General features: G+C 40.8%; 1 protein-coding gene across 1 annotated transcript; it reads right to left on the minus strand.

Moving 5' to 3' along the window:
* Positions 1–899: 899 nt before the first annotated feature.
* Positions 900–14,897, minus strand: LOC122662584 (pentatricopeptide repeat-containing protein At2g32630-like). The gene is made up of 2 exons (XM_043858249.1): positions 13,762–14,897; positions 900–2,104 (listed from the first exon to the last, which is right to left on the minus strand). The coding sequence occupies exons 1-2, from the start codon at positions 14,884–14,886 to the stop codon at positions 1,052–1,054; spliced, it is 2,178 nt and encodes a 725-aa protein (XP_043714184.1). The 5' UTR covers positions 14,887–14,897; the 3' UTR covers positions 900–1,051.
* Between the last annotated feature and the right edge of the window lie 644 nt (positions 14,898–15,541).

Genomic DNA, 15,541 nt, shown 5'->3' on the forward strand with positions numbered 1-15,541 from the left:
TCCTTTGTCATTCTCCCTCAGCTCCTCTTCTTCTTGTATCCTCTTTAAAAACTTCAAAAAGGCAAAAACTCTGAAAAGTTAAAAAGGGATGTGCCGTTGTAGGCAAGCCAACAGAATGCCTGGCCCACAATATTTTGAATTCCGAGTGCGGACACTCTGGGTGTGTGACACACACAGATTTGATCTCTCTCCATCTACCTATAGAACTATATTTCCGTAGGCCCTAACTATGCGGATGTCGGATTTTGACGATTTTTTTTTTATGGTTAAATGTTCTCTTAGGGTGAGCGAAATGACCACCTTGCCCCCTTGAATGGACAGCCCATGTGTCTGGGCACAGCCTACGATGTTGCAGAGAACTTCCGCCCTACGGTGCTGCACAGAGAACTTTCGTCTTTTTTTTATTTTGGGATAGCTCGCCGTGAGGGAGGCACTTGTGTGATTGCAAGGTAGGTAGCACATGCTTTAATATCATGAAAATATACCATTTGAAAATTTTCATCCTATTCTGTCTGTTTTTTTGCCTTAAACTTGCTACAAAGGAAATATAGTCACGTGTGTGTTCACTGTTTTTCAAAATATTTCCGAAGGAAGTATGAAATGGAATGTGGAATAATCAGCTTTGGATCTTTATCCCTTACAATTCCTTGCCCGTCCATTTCCTACAATTCCTCTCATAGATGCGAAAATGACCTCGAGTGGGATCCACCCCTATTAGAGGGACTTGGGGAAATGGACCAGACAAAGAATTGCATGAGATAATTTTCCCCTTCCATCCCATAGTGCCCTGTGGATTTTTTGTGTGGAGCTGTGTTGAGTGGGTTCGCACACCCATGGTTCGCACAAATTTGGCTGTTATTCAAGTTTCACCGTACAAGCATAACATCTTTTGCTATTGTAACAAGTTTGAAAAAGTTTGGCCAACTTGGTAGTAGCAGTAAAGAGAGAGAGAGAAAACATTTCATTCTGGGAACCACTAATATATATCAGGGATCTTAATTTGGCAATGCATACCAATATTACAATGTAACCAATTCTTTCACCGGATCCATCATCTTGTTGGGGGTCTTTGGCGCCGAAATGCTTGAGATGCCATGAGAGCCACTTTAAGAGGCTCTGATGGAGAGAAGCCCTGAGCCTCCATCAGCTGATGCACCCTTTTAGCATCCACTGCTAATCCACCAACCAGAAGACCATTTATGACCCTCTCAAACTCTTCAGCTCCCAGGAGCTCCTTCTTAGCCTCCACAACTCGCAAAGCTTGAAGAGCTTTCTTCTCATCTTCAGCCCTCGCATACATATTACAAAGGCCCACGTGAAGCTTGAAAGGTGGTGCTTCTCCCCTCTCAGCAATCTTGTCTAGCAACTGCTCAGCTTCATCAACCAGCTGTAACTTACAAAACCAATCCACCATGACGGTATTCGTGGCAACACCTGGCTCATACCCATCTTTCTCAAGCTGCAAGAGCAGATCCAAGGCCTTGTCCAACATATTCTTCTTCTCATATGCTGCAACCATGCTAGCTGTGGACCGGTCATCAGGTCTGTGTCCTAATTTTATCATATAGTCGAAGTTACTCCTGGCCTGTTCAGGATTACCTGCTTGTCCGTACGCCTCAACAAGCAATGCACAAGACTCCAAACTAGGCTGGAACCCTGCAAACTGCATCGTGGTGGCAATCCTTTGAGCCCCATCAACATGGCCTCGTTCAGCAAAGGACCTCAACAATGCCATGTATATCTCCTTGGTGGGCTTGATGTCTCTTGCCTCCATCTCTCTCATCAGTGACTCCCCCAATTTCGGTTGGCCTGCATTCACATAAGCCATGATCATCGAATGATAGGCTTTCATGTCCGGTTGGAAGCCTAGACTCCTTAAGCTCTCAAATGCCACCTTTGCACGGTCAAGATTGCCTGCCTTGCTGTACATGTGAACCAAGATCATAGATGTTAGGATGTCAGGTTGGATACCCTTTTCAGCCATTATCTTCAGAATTCTCTCAGCATCTTCCATTCTGTTTTCTTTGGCATGAGCATCAATGAGTTCTGAATAATCACGGATATTTGTTTGGAAAGACTCCTCATTGAGAACGAGTTCGGCAATCTACAAAAGAAGCATGAGGAGGAAACTGATTTCAATCAAAAAACAGTTATCATGGAGAACGAAGAAAATGTAATGTAACATATCATGCATCCATGACACAGAAATGTTGCCTAGATAGACAAGGGAAGAACGAACAATGATCAAAACCACCCAAATGGGTTTTTTTATTGCAGTTAACACAGCCACAAACATCAGAACCAGAACAGTACAAGAAATTGCACCATGAAAAGCAATTAAAATAAATAAAGGTTTGCATTAATCCACTCAGTCTCCTCCATAAATATATGACAATCTCTATAACATAAATCATGATCACCAAGAAAGTACCCAATCAAGCTCTTAATTTTAGAAGGGAAAACAAAATCCTGTGACAAACTGAGACCACAACAATAATAATCTTTTGATTCTTTTCTTTTGTTCTTTGATGAATACCACCACTCTAATTATTTACCAAGAATTTGGCTACTTACACAAGTAACCAGATTCAAAGTGAGTTTTGAGTTACCATACACAGTCGCACAAGCATGTGACTTTCCCTAAGCGCTAATAATTGATTTCCCCTTTCTCCAAAAACAACTTTTAGGCTATGTTTGGTTGACAATAAATGGATAGAAAAGAAAAGAAAATTTTCAAATTTTTTTTAATTTGAGGAGAGAGATACACATAAATCAATCATCGTGCCAAGATAGACACATAAATCCGCTCCGCTGTCCTCTGACTAGGCTATGTTATAGGGAATAATACAGCTAAAAAAGATCACTTGCTAGAATATGTCACGCTGGGGACATATTTCAACAAGGCTTGCTTCTCTTACCAACAAACAGAGAATCTCTTCCTGAGACACCCCTCAATCCCGAAAAAGGAGACCCGATGGGGAATCAAAATGATGGCTTAAGATCCTTATTAGGAGCTAGAGCAGCGTTGAGCTAGAACCTGATCAACTGGGGGACCGGCCCTACCTACCTTCCCTTGCTCGTAAAGCTTCGATGGATGGGCTGGTTCGTCTGGGAATAAGCTAACAACCCTTATCCATCAATAGCTGGTTGGGGCAAAGCAACCTGACGCATTGCGGCCCTATCAGGCGCCTTCACTTGCTCCTCCGCGTGCTTGAAATGAAAGTGCTGAATTCGTATTGGACAGAAGCTGCATGCGCAGCTGCCGCATATCTTCTCAATCGCAACCCTACTCCTGTGACAAAGAATGTCTCTCCACTAATCATTGTGTCATCATGATACAATGATTGATTTATGTGTCTATCTCTCTCCTCAAATTCAAAAAAAAATTGATTTTTTTTCTTTTCTTTTCTATCCATTGCTTGCCAACCAAACATAGCCTTGGAGATTAGAAGTTGAAATGGGAAAGAAATAACGCTCAAAGAAGAGTTTGTGTTTTAATTATGTTCTAATATGGGTTCAATGGTGCTTTACTCTTTGAGGGTATTTCTGTCCTTGTACCTATTCTGGAATGTTCTCTTCGTTATTATAAATAAAGATGGGCTAATGTCTCTCTCTCCATTTTTGCTCCGCAAACTCCACCACCACCGACGCCTCTTTCCCGCTCTCGGTTTTAGCGCCTCCAGCCTCCACCGCTAGCGTCGCCCTTCCTCAAATCTCCACCGCACGTCGTCGCTTCTCTCTCTTCACCCTTGGTGGTGAGTTATCTCCACCAAAAATCCTTCCACCATGCCATTATCTAAATCCCTTATTCGATCGGGATTGGTTGAATATTTCTCTGGGATCCTTCGTGCAGTGTTGATAATTCTTTTATGAACCTGATTTGACCAGCAACCATGGAGTCTGATATTTCTGCCGCATCTACTGGACAGGAAGGAGTTAGTCAGCGTGACTTTCCTTCATTCCCAATAGTTCCATCAAATTAGATAGGAGCAATTACTTGATGTGATCTCGTTCTTGTTATCTTGCTATTGGTTCACATGGCTATTCAGGCTACCTTACAGGGGAATTCATTAAGCCTTCGACTGCTGGTTCTCATCAACTCCATGGATCCCACCATAGCCAGGGGCTATCTTCTTCTAGACACTGCTGCAAAGATCTGGAAGACAGCCAAAGACACTTATTCTCAGGTTGGTAATGTTGCCCAGTGCTATGAACTCCGGAAAAAAATTAATGAGAACAAATAACAAGAATTATCAGTATCCCAGTATTATTCAACCATGCGTAGTATGTGGCAAGACCGCAAGAGTTGGATTTCTATGGGTCATTTACTGCTACCTGTGCTGCCGATGCAACTGCATTCAAAAAATGGGAAGGCAATCTCCATGTCTTTAATTTTCTTGTTGGCCTCAATATTGAGTTTGTTCAGATTTGAGCTCATGTCCCGAATTGTGATCCCTTTCCATCACTCAAGCAAGCTTATGCTATGGTTCTTCCCAAGACACAGTAACTATCAGCCCTATACTCTGGCACACAAATTCATCTTGTGGTATCGATGATCATTCTAAATCTGACAGAGTACTAGTAGAGTGTGATTACTGTGGAAAGGAACGACACACTCGAGACAAGTGTTGGAAATTGCATGGCCAACCTACTAATACTCGGGATCATGGATAGGGTCGTTCTTCTTCGGCCAAGGCTCATCATACTGCATCTGATGATACCCCCAAGGTTCGAAAACTCGGGTCTCGGTGCCAACTCGGACCCTTGAAAAACCGAGTCGAGTCGAGATCTCGGCGAGTTGGTGCACTTTTTTTTTCTCGACTCGAAGCAGCATCTCGGTGGGTTTTAGACCTAGTTTGGGTCTGAAACTTGGTATTCAGCCAATTTTAGGCCATTTAAACACAATGGCACTATCAAATTTTGCAAAAACAAAGTCCAAATAGGAGTTTCAGTTAGTGGGAAAGCAGGACAGACATTTACTTACGGTAGAAACCAGGACAGACACAGGACAAACACACTTATTGTATTCAGCCAATTTTAGGCCATTTAAACACAATGGCACTATCAAATTTTGCAAAAACAAAGTCCAAATAGGAGTTTCAGTTAGTGGGAAAGCAGGACAGACATTTACTTACGGTAGAAACCAGGACAAACACACTTATTTATGCCTAATATCATTTAAGTAAATGCTTTTGTAAATGCTTTTGTAAATGCTTTTGTATTTGTATTTCATTTACTTAAGATATTATTCATAAATAAACAAATACCCCCCTATTTGAATCCAATAAAAATAGTTAAAAAATCAAATTCCAAAAGGAAAAAAGTCAACCCCAGTTTAAGAACAAAAGCTGGATTTTTATGATAGGTGCAATTTTCAACTTTCTAATCTTGGGGTTTTCTCAAATCAAAAATTCCATAAATCTTAATATGGTAAAACATTACTAAAAATCAAAAGTGCGGTAAAATATTCATTTGTTTTGATGTCAAAAACTATTTTCATTGGATCGATTTTGTGACATTCGCGCTACAGAATTAAGTTTGACGGTACATAACTCTTTCAATATAAATCAGATTTTAGCAATCTTGGACTTGTTGGAAAGCTTATTGCTAAAATCTGATTTATATTGAAAGAGTTATGTACCGGTCAAACTTAATTCGGTGTGTGCGAATGCTGTCAAAATCGATCTGAATGAAAATAGTTTTTTGGACATCAAAACAAATGAATATTTTACCGCACTTTTGATTTTTAGTAATGTTTTACCATAATAAGATTTATGGAATTTTTAGATTTGAGAAAAACCGCAACATTAGAAAGTTGAAAATTGCACCTACCGCCGAAAATCCAATTTTTGTTCTTGAACTGGGGGGTTAACTTTTTTTCCTTTTGGAATTTGATTTTTTAACTATTTTTATTGGATTCAAATAGGGGGGTATTTGCTTATTTATGAATAATATCTTAACTCAAATGATGTTAGGCATAAATAACTATCTGTCTTGTTTGTCTTGGCTCCTGGCATAGATAGATGTCTGTATACCAAGAATTTCCAGCAAGATCTCGAGATCTGGCACTCATATAAAGGACCTAGATGGCCATTTTCCTATGTCAAACCGAGATCTCGGAGAGATCTCAGATATTGTACTTTTGTGACTGGACCCCCATCTCGTCTCGGATTTTCGAAATACCGAGAAACTCGGCGAGATCTCGCGAGTTCTCGAACTATGGATACCCCTACTAATCCATCTCTTGCTCAGGAGGAGCTACAGACTCTGCATCCCCTAATGACTAGGCTTGACCTCTGTTAGCAAAAAAAACGTGTTCCCGTTTTTTAGCGTTTTAAACACGTCTTTTCCCGTATGTTTGGGAAACATATGGGAAAAAACGGCAACCCGTTTTAAGCGCGTTTAAAACATGTTTAAACATGTTCCCTTTTTTTGGCCTTTTTGAAGACCTTAGACTTGTTGAACAATGCCTTACTTAACTAATCATATTTCTCTCTCCCAAACTCTAATCGACATGATTCTTTCACCGACGTAAAGATGACTTGAAGGGCTACATTTCTCATGATATCAACCTTCAACTCAAGGTCAATGCACATACCCCGAAACTGAGCTACAACCTGATGCATCTACTGAAAAGGGTTTCTAAAGCGATGACTCCCAACTCCAACTAAACATGCATCGCTCCATGAGTGTGTTGGTTGTGTTGACAACAATGAGCAACACCATAGCCAAACCACATTGCTCAACATTGGACATTATGGTGTATGAATTAGGCATTGATATGGATGATATTAGATGACATGTCTTGGAACTTCCAAAGGGCTGTGGAATATATATGGATTAATTTTGGATGTTACACTTGTTTTGAACATTAGAAGCATGTATTTCAAATAAAAATTCCTCAATTTATATGAGAATAATGTCGTTTTCCATTAAACATTTAAAACTCGTACCGTCTGTTTTCCTTTTTTACCGTTCTATGCTTTTTTTACTGTTTTATTTGACCATATGTTTGCAATTTTTTACCATTTAAAACCCGTACCATCTGTTTCCTTCTCTCTTTTTTTTCTGCCGTTCCAATTTTTGCTAACTATGAGCTGGACTCATCCTCTTTACCAGTACTATCTGCAGCTTCTGCCACATCGGCCATTGTGCCTCGATCGTCTCTGTTCCCTGGATAATCGACTCAGGCGCCACTGCTCATATGACTGGATCTTCCAATCATTTATTTCAGTATTTTCCTTTGTCAGGTAATAGTAAAGTTAGTGTAGTTGATGGTTCCCTCTCCACTGTTTCTGGAAAGGGCTCCATCAAGTGCTCTCCTTCATTATTTCTTTACTTTGTCTTGCATGTCCCTAAATTCTCTACTAATTTTCTTTCTATTAGTAGCCTTACATTACAAGGGACTTAAATTACAAAGTAATTTTTTTCCCCTCATCAATCTCTTTTTCAGGACTTGGAGATGGGGTCGTATGATTGGCAGTGGTAAGGTGGTTGGTGGTCTCTACTTGCTTGATAGCTCTCCATCAACTTTGGCCACTCAGGCTTCTCTCCCTGGCTCGTCTACATCTGCATTATCAAAATTACAACAGTGGCATCGTTGGTTGGGTCACCCTCCTCTAGGCGTTTGTCAGAGGTTGGTAAACGCCTAACTCTCATCTCAAGAACAAGGATGGAGAACCAGTTGAAACTTGAAAGGCGCAGTTATCAGAGGTTGGTTGGAGACTGATATACCTGTCCCACACACGGCTTGACATAACCTTTGTTGCTAGTGTGTTTAGTCAGTATATGCATGATCCTCACTTAACTCATCTAGAGGCAACATATAGAATTTTAATATATTTGAAGTTTGCTCCTGGAAAAAGGAGTTCTTTTCTCTCCTCACAGTCACTTACGTGTTGAAGCCTTTACTGATGTAGATTGGGCAGGATGTCTAGACGACAGCAAATCTTCATTAGGTTATTGCACGTTTGTTGGAGGCAACCTTGTCACTTGGCAGAGCAAGAAGCAAACTATAATTGCTCGGTCTAGTGCAAAAGCTGAGTTTCGGGCTATGGCCCATGGCATATGTGAATTCCTTTGGCTCCAGGGTCTTCTTCATGATTTGTGTATTCCTATTGAGCTGCCTATGTGCCTATACTATGACAGCAAATCAGCAATCAGCATTGCGCACAATCTAGTTCAACATGATCGCACTAAGCACGTCAAGATCGATTGTCACTTCATCAAGGAGAAGCTGGGACAAGGAATAATTTGTGTTCCATTTGTTCAATCTAATGCCCAGTTAGTTGATGTCTTCACTAAAGGGATTAATAGTAAAAGTTGTGTTCCTATTGTTAGCAAGTTGGGCATGTTTGATATTTATGCACCAACTTGAGGGGGAGTGTTGTAATATGGGTTCAAGGGTGTGTTAGTCTTTGAAGGTATTTCTGTCCTTATACCTATTCTGGAATGTTCTCTTTGTTATTATAAATAAAGATGGGCTAGTGTCTAAGGACATAAGTCATTAGTCCAAAAATCCACAAATTACAACGAATATGAGAGTTAAGTATGCAGTTGCATTAGACATTGTCCTTGTACCTAAAGTTAAGTGTTTGAGCTAGATTAGGATACTTAATAGCTTTTAAGAGTTATGTTTTGAGTCTATTTACTTTAAGTCCATATAAGAGAATGATTAGGAGTCCTTTACTGAGTCAGTTTAGAGAATTTAAAAGATTATAGGGAAAATTTCACGTAACCCCCCCTGAGGTATGACTTATGTACACTTTCACCCTTGAAGTTTGGAAAATTTCACGTACCTCCCCTGCTTTCCAAACTAAGTAACAAAAACATCCAGTCCGTCAACTGTAGAGATCAAACGTTAAAATTGTGTGTTAATTGACCAAAATGGCCTCATCTTCCCCAAATCGTTTCCGCAAAACCTGAAACCCTAAACCCATTTTAGGGTTTCAAAACCCCAATGCCGCCTTTAGCAGCGGCCAAACCAGAGTTAGCTGCAGAAGCCAAGTCACCTCCGACCCAGATTCAAATGGGAATCAAGATCGTGTCCTCAAAAGGGTTCATGCCTGTGAAGCATTAAGAGTTGCTGGTAAAGAGCTGAGCAGATTCAATTAAGGGCACCAACATTACAAGTTTCTTAATTTTTCAGCATCAATTTAATTAATTATAATACAAATTTACACCAAAATAAACTTCTTCAGTAACATCGTAATAGTATTCCAAGCACTCAAGCAAATAATCTGTGAAAGAAGTTGGGAGCGGGGGTGGAACCAGAAAAGAGAAGAAACTGAGAAAACTCACCCAGTTCCATTTATTCTTCCACTACTCGAGAGATGCAGGAGTGGAATGAAACAAAGCGGAATGACAAGTCTGCGAAAAGGTTTGGTTTCAATCTGGTTTCTTCTTCTTCTTCTCCTTCTTCTTCTTCTTCTTCGTTTAGAGTTTGAAAAAATAAATTCCTTCAATTTCATGGAGAAAGGGGAACCACAGTCAGTCTCAAATAGGTTTCCCAGGATCAGTGGTGGAGGATTGAAATCGAAATTGCTGGAATTAAGCTGAAGCGATGGCGAAAGGGAAAACTAGGGACTCTGGCAATCGAGATCGTCCACGGCGCCCTGTCCAGAGCGGCCTGAGCAGCGCACAAACAGGGCGCCCTGCAATGACCGTCTTACCCCCGCTCGGGCAAGGTGGTCATTGCAGGGCGACCTGTATGTGCGCCGCTCAGGCCGCTCTGCCCGTGGCGCCGTAGAAGATCAGGGTCCGAACACTGGCCAAACAGAGGGGAAGGAGGATTTGATTGAGGAGAAGGGGAGAGAGAATCCTTTGCTGTTGTTGTTGTCCCGAAACGCCTTGAATCAGTCAAATGGAGTAGGGAGAAAAGGGGCAGGGTGGTGGGATAGGAGAGGGGAAGTCGTCACCGGAAAATTTACTGGATCAATCAGGGAAAGAGGAGAGACCTGAAATTGGGCTTCTGCTGTTGTTGCGGTGTTGAGAGATGCTGAGCGAGTGGCAGAGATGGAGAAGGGCCGGTCTGGTTATTCTGATTGAGGGTTATGAAACCAGACTGCCGCCTCTTATGGCGGTTCAAACAGAGGGCCGGTGGCCTCAAGATCACCAGCTACCTCAATCCCAGTGTTAGTTGCCTGTAAACCCAAGCAGCAACCAGGCATTGCCGGTAAACCCAAGCGGCAACCAGGCATGAGCTAAGGATTCTCTCAAGCTTCAGGGGTTCAAAATTGCAGGTGGAAACCCGCAAATTGTGGTTAATCATAGTGGCCATATGCTCCACAACTTCCGGCGAACGACCTCCAATGTCCGGTGATTAAAACCCTGGCCTGAGATGCCGGTATAACTGATCAGCTACTGTGAATCAGGGGAAAAAAACCTTTTAGGGTTTTCAAAAAACAGAACTAACCGCCTCTTGTAGCGGCCGGACCAGCAATAAATGGTGCAAAAAACTTAACGCCTCTCCTGGAGATGATTTCGATAAAGGATCAGGAGCAGCAAAGAGAGAAGAATAAGAAGATTGTGGTTCATGCACATGAGACATACATTTATACTTCGGGCATGTAGGACACCGGCCTCATGCCTTAGAAACTTACCCTTTCTCAGGAACATGCCTCATATAAGCTCCTATCAATAAGGGCGTACCCAGTTCACGAAGCTTCCGCCACTGCGGGGTTTGGGGAGGGTCATAGTGCATGCAGTCTTATCCCGCTTCGCGGAGAGGCTGTTTCATTGGAGCAACCTTACCGTTGCACCAAGCTCCTATCAATGGTTTAAAAAATTTAAAACCCAAAACTTTTATCCAAACTCTGTTCAAGTTTACTATACTCTGCAACTGGTTAGTCAAACTTGCAAAACAATATATCATGTCATCCATATCTTGCGATTGTTCACCCATAACAAAAACAACAAAAGAACATTAACTTCTGAGAAAGGTAGAAGCAATTAGACTACACATTTAAGTTCAATTCGAATTTTTATATGCACCTATAAGGAGGAGTCTAATTGCAGATCAGGCAGTGATCCCTGATCATATCCTTTCTATATTTTCTTTCTATTTAGTTTCTATTTAGAAGCAAGTAGACTACACATTCAAGTTCAACTCGAATTTTTGTATGCAGCTATAAGGAGGAGTCTAATTGCAGATCAGGCAGTGATCCCTGATCATATCCTTTCTATATTTTCATTCTATTTAGTATCAGTTTCAGTCTCAAAACCACAAAAAAAAAATCCTATCATGTTCAAAATAACTAGTTTGTTTCAGCTTCAAAATCTCCAATTTTCTTATCTATATTTCAATTCTGATTTCCAACAAGGATTATGTTTACTGCTTAATCAATATATCAGTCACTTAAAAGGGCGGGGCCCTGGTGCAACGGTAAGGTTGCTCCATTGTGACAAAGTGGTCAAGGGTTCGAGTCTAGAAACAGCCTCTCTGCGAAAGCAGGGGTAAGGCTGCGCACATTATGACCTTTCCCAAATCCCACAGTGGCGGGAGCCTCGTGCACTGGATACCCCCCGCCCACCTCCCTCTTAATATATCAGTCCCTTAACTGATTTTGTTCTAAACTCCCTAATTTCTTGCTGTTGAATTTTGTTCCCTATCAGAAATTTCAGTTTCATATCTAAGGATTCTACATATTTTAAAATCTGCTCGTTGAATTACTTTATAATTTTGACTGTTTGTTCCCTATATCTAATAGAATGCTCAATCAGTATATTGACCAGGTCAGATCCTTTGATATTCTGATATTTGAATTCTCTCAATTCCGGTTTGTCCTTATTCCCTGCGAAATTGTCACAAGCTGATCTCCGACTGGATCTCAATGGTTCGAGGTTAGCACTGCATTATGACTGGAACTGAATAAACACCACAAGCAAAAGGGCAGAAATGCAACCAAAAGTTGAATGTGATCAAACCACATTTCAAAGAAAAGCAGTGATACATTTATTGCTGAAAAATTATTGCCAAGTAAAACTTCGCTCATCAATAGTTCTTCAACTCTAATTCAAATGTCAATAACTGAATAAGTGATTGTTGGTGAAAGGTGCAAAGTATTATTTCTGAGAAAAACTTCACTCTGGGCTCATCAATAGTTCTTCAACTCAAAATTCAAATGTCAATCACTGAATAAGTGATTGTTGGTGAAAGGTGCAACGTAGCAGCCCATTTGCATGGCAGTAACAGATTTCAAGTGATTTAAAAAGATGAGAATGATTTTATCAAAGCTCCTGGTTGCAACTTTCACAATGTTATGATTAAAGGATTATATTCTAAAACATGACATGCCAAAAATTAAATATTATTACCACCAGAGCAGGATACACTAGCACACTAGCACCTATGTGTCTATCTGTCTCCTCCTCACATGAAATAATCTCACTGCCCTCCAATGTATGATACTGTTTTGTCGCACCTCATTGGAGTGTTCCTCTATGCCGCTTTCTCAGAGAAGCCTTCCCATATTATTAATATAACATTTAAAGTTAGTAACAGGCCACAAAGAAAAGAAAAATTGCCATCATGAAAGTAACAGGGGTTAATAACATCGGTTTCCAGAAAAATATAAACACTTAATGTTCCTAGGTCTAATCCGGTTATAATGCTAATGCTAGAAGTAATGATGGCTGTTCTAAAAAAATGTTTCTATATGGAGAACAGGGGAAGCATTATCAAGACTATCAGGACACAGATGATTAAGATATAATATTGATTACGGAGATACAAATTCCCTTAAAAGAAGAAATAATTGAAAATAAGTAAGGTCAGATGAAGAACAGATGTCTTCCCAATACAATTATCATCTCTAGATATAAATCAAGCCTTCAGTAGAAGACCAAAACTTAATGCTGACTAAAGATGATCATAAATAAAGAAGGTGATACAGCAGAAGATGTTTTACAGAGAATTAAAATAGGATGGATGAAGCGGAGAGGTGCACCCGGAGTGTTGTGTGACCGACATATTCCTTTAAAAATAAAGGAAAAGTTTAAAGGAGAGTTATACGACCGGCTATGATGTATGGTGCAGAATATTAGCCAATTAAGAAGCATCATATAGCTAAACTCAATGTAGCAGAGATGATGATATTGAGATGGATGAGTGGCAAAATTAGGAAGGATAAATAAGGAATGACCATATTAGAGCTGATTTGGGAGTAGCTCCGATACATGATGAGCTAAGTAAAAGTCGATTGACATGGCATGGCCATGTTCAACACAGGCCTTTGGATCCCCAGTACGGAGGAGTGATTTAATTCATTTAATTCAGATTGAAGGAACAAAAAGAGCCAGGGACAGACCTAAAATGACCCTAGGAGAGGTGGTGAGGAAAGACACACATAGCTTAGGCCTTGTATCAAGTATGACCTCAATTAGAGCTGATTGGAGGGCAAGGATCCACGTAGTCAACCCCATTTAGTTGAGGTAAAGCTGAGTTGTTGTTGTTGTTGTATGATTTCACAAAATTACAGAGTAAGATAGCAAGTATGTTTACACTAACTAGTTGGCATTAATTTCACATAGGAACATTATTTTGTAGACTAATAGGGTAACAACAAGCACCCAACAATAAAAATAAGGATCGAACAACATGAAACTAATTGTTCTGCATGCATGTTGGTATAAGCTTCTTCAAGGGTGAAAAAAAAAACATGACAAAATTTTGACAATCCAGATAGCGGGATTGAAAATCAAAGGAATTTTATTTTCTCCTTTTAGACAATTCAAAATAAAAAAGAAAATGAAGCAACTAACCTTGAAGTACAAACTCATATTGCGTTCCTGCAACTTGCCAAGAAAAGTAAGCCAGTCAATTCTGCTTGGTTGGAGAAGCTCTACCCATTCGGCCAACAGCGGAGACGGATCCTCTTCCTCCTTCAGAGAGAGGATTTTCTCAGTAACGAGCTTGCATTTCCCAATAATTGGCTTGGGTTCTTCAGGCGTAATGAGCGTCTCTGCTTCGTGAATTCTATCAGCCACTTCATCCCACTTTGGATCTGACAAATCAAGACCGTAAATCCTATACTTAATCTCCCCCCGTCTCCGTGGAAGAGCAACGATTTTGGGTTTCTCTTGCGCCACATCTCCATCCATAACAATCCCCTCGTCTGTGCCGTCGGCTTTGTTGCTTTCTTTTTCTGCTTCTTCATGGGCTCGGGCTTCTTCTCGCACATGCTCCAAATTCTGATAGAATTCATATTCCTCCATTTTCTCTCGAGCCCATTTGAACCTGAGCTCCCTGAGCATGTCTCCACGAATGCCCACTTCGCCAGCAAATCGGCACATCTCTTTAACTTCTTCGGATTGGAGAAACCACTTCATCTCTTCCTTCTTCATTTCCTTCTTAATGTCACTGAGGACCGAATTGCTGACCTCCCAGACCGTTTTCCACAAATCCTCGCTGAAATCAAGCGATGGTATGCTTGCGGTGGCTCCAAGCATCGTCTCGAGGTCGCCCTTCTCCATCTCCGAAACAACCTTCTCAACAATGATCAAAAGCATACTGTCAATGGTCTGTTTGTCGCAATCCGGATACACTTCAGAGAGTTTCCCGCGCATTATCCAAACGAATCGGGACAAGAATTCGTTCATGAGTCCATCCTCCTCCCTGGAATCCGATTCACTATCCAAATCTTCGAGCTGGGATCCTTGAGCAGAATGAAGATATCTGAAGGAGAAAGGGATGGAATTTGAGGGTTTAGGGTTATTGACAAGGGAGAAGAAGCCATAGTCTTCTGGAGGAGGGAGGGAAAGAGCAATGGAGTTTGCTGTAGTGGTCGAATTTCTGCAAATAGAAGGTGAAACGGAGTGCAATGCCCTCGTGGATCTCGATAGATTGCTGTTCGCAAGCTTCGAAAACAGAAAATGCTTCAGTTTCATGGCTGCTAACTGCAAGAAAGCTGCTGGTTTTGAAAAACCGAGTCTTTTCTCTTGCTCTAAAGCCTAAAACCCTGAAACCAGTACCCATATTACAGATATTACCCAGTCAGCCCCATTTTCTTTCCATAATTACTCTGATATCCAGTAACCGTTGTAAACTACCCAATCAGGGAAGCTGGTTTTTTTTTTCCCCCCTCAATTTGGATCCTCTATTGCCGAGTTGTCCGGCAGGATCATGTTGCCGAGATACAGCGAGGTGGGGAATGACTGCCTAGCAGGGGTAAAGCGATCATTCCCCCACCTTGCTGTGTCTCGATAGCAGGGCCCTACTGGACAGTTTGGTAGTAGAGGATCTAGATCCCAAGAACCACATGTCTTTGGGGTGCAATTGGTCTCACTCATCATCAGAAATCGCCACGAGAGTTTTAGATGAACATTTGTTTAAGAGTAGAAACTTCTTTAATAATAGGGTATTATTATAACTCATGAAATTTTTCATTTTTTACAAAAAAAAATCATAGAGGAAAAAGGAAGTCTACCGCCTTTAAACTTTATATGTCCAAAGTTTATGATAAGATTGAGTGGGGGTATTTACTTGTTACTTTTAAGTTTTTATGGTTGAGTCAAACCTGGTGTGATATGATTAGTTATGTTG

The sequence above is a fragment of the Telopea speciosissima genome, chromosome 5 (genome assembly GCF_018873765.1).
Source record: "Telopea speciosissima isolate NSW1024214 ecotype Mountain lineage chromosome 5, Tspe_v1, whole genome shotgun sequence".
In the NCBI taxonomy this organism is placed as follows: domain Eukaryota; kingdom Viridiplantae; phylum Streptophyta; class Magnoliopsida; order Proteales; family Proteaceae; genus Telopea; species Telopea speciosissima.

What these genes read in the sequence shown, in the direction of transcription:
- LOC122662584 (XM_043858249.1), bottom strand. Translation starts at nt 14,886, where the DNA reads ATGAAACTGAAGCATTTTCTGTTTTCGAAGCTTGCGAACAGCAATCTA. An exon ending in ATATGAGTTTGTACTTCAAG is followed by an intron (nt 2,105 to 13,761) that starts GTTAGTTGCTTC and finishes CTTCTTTTGTAG; the next exon opens with ATTGCCGAACTCGTTCTCAA.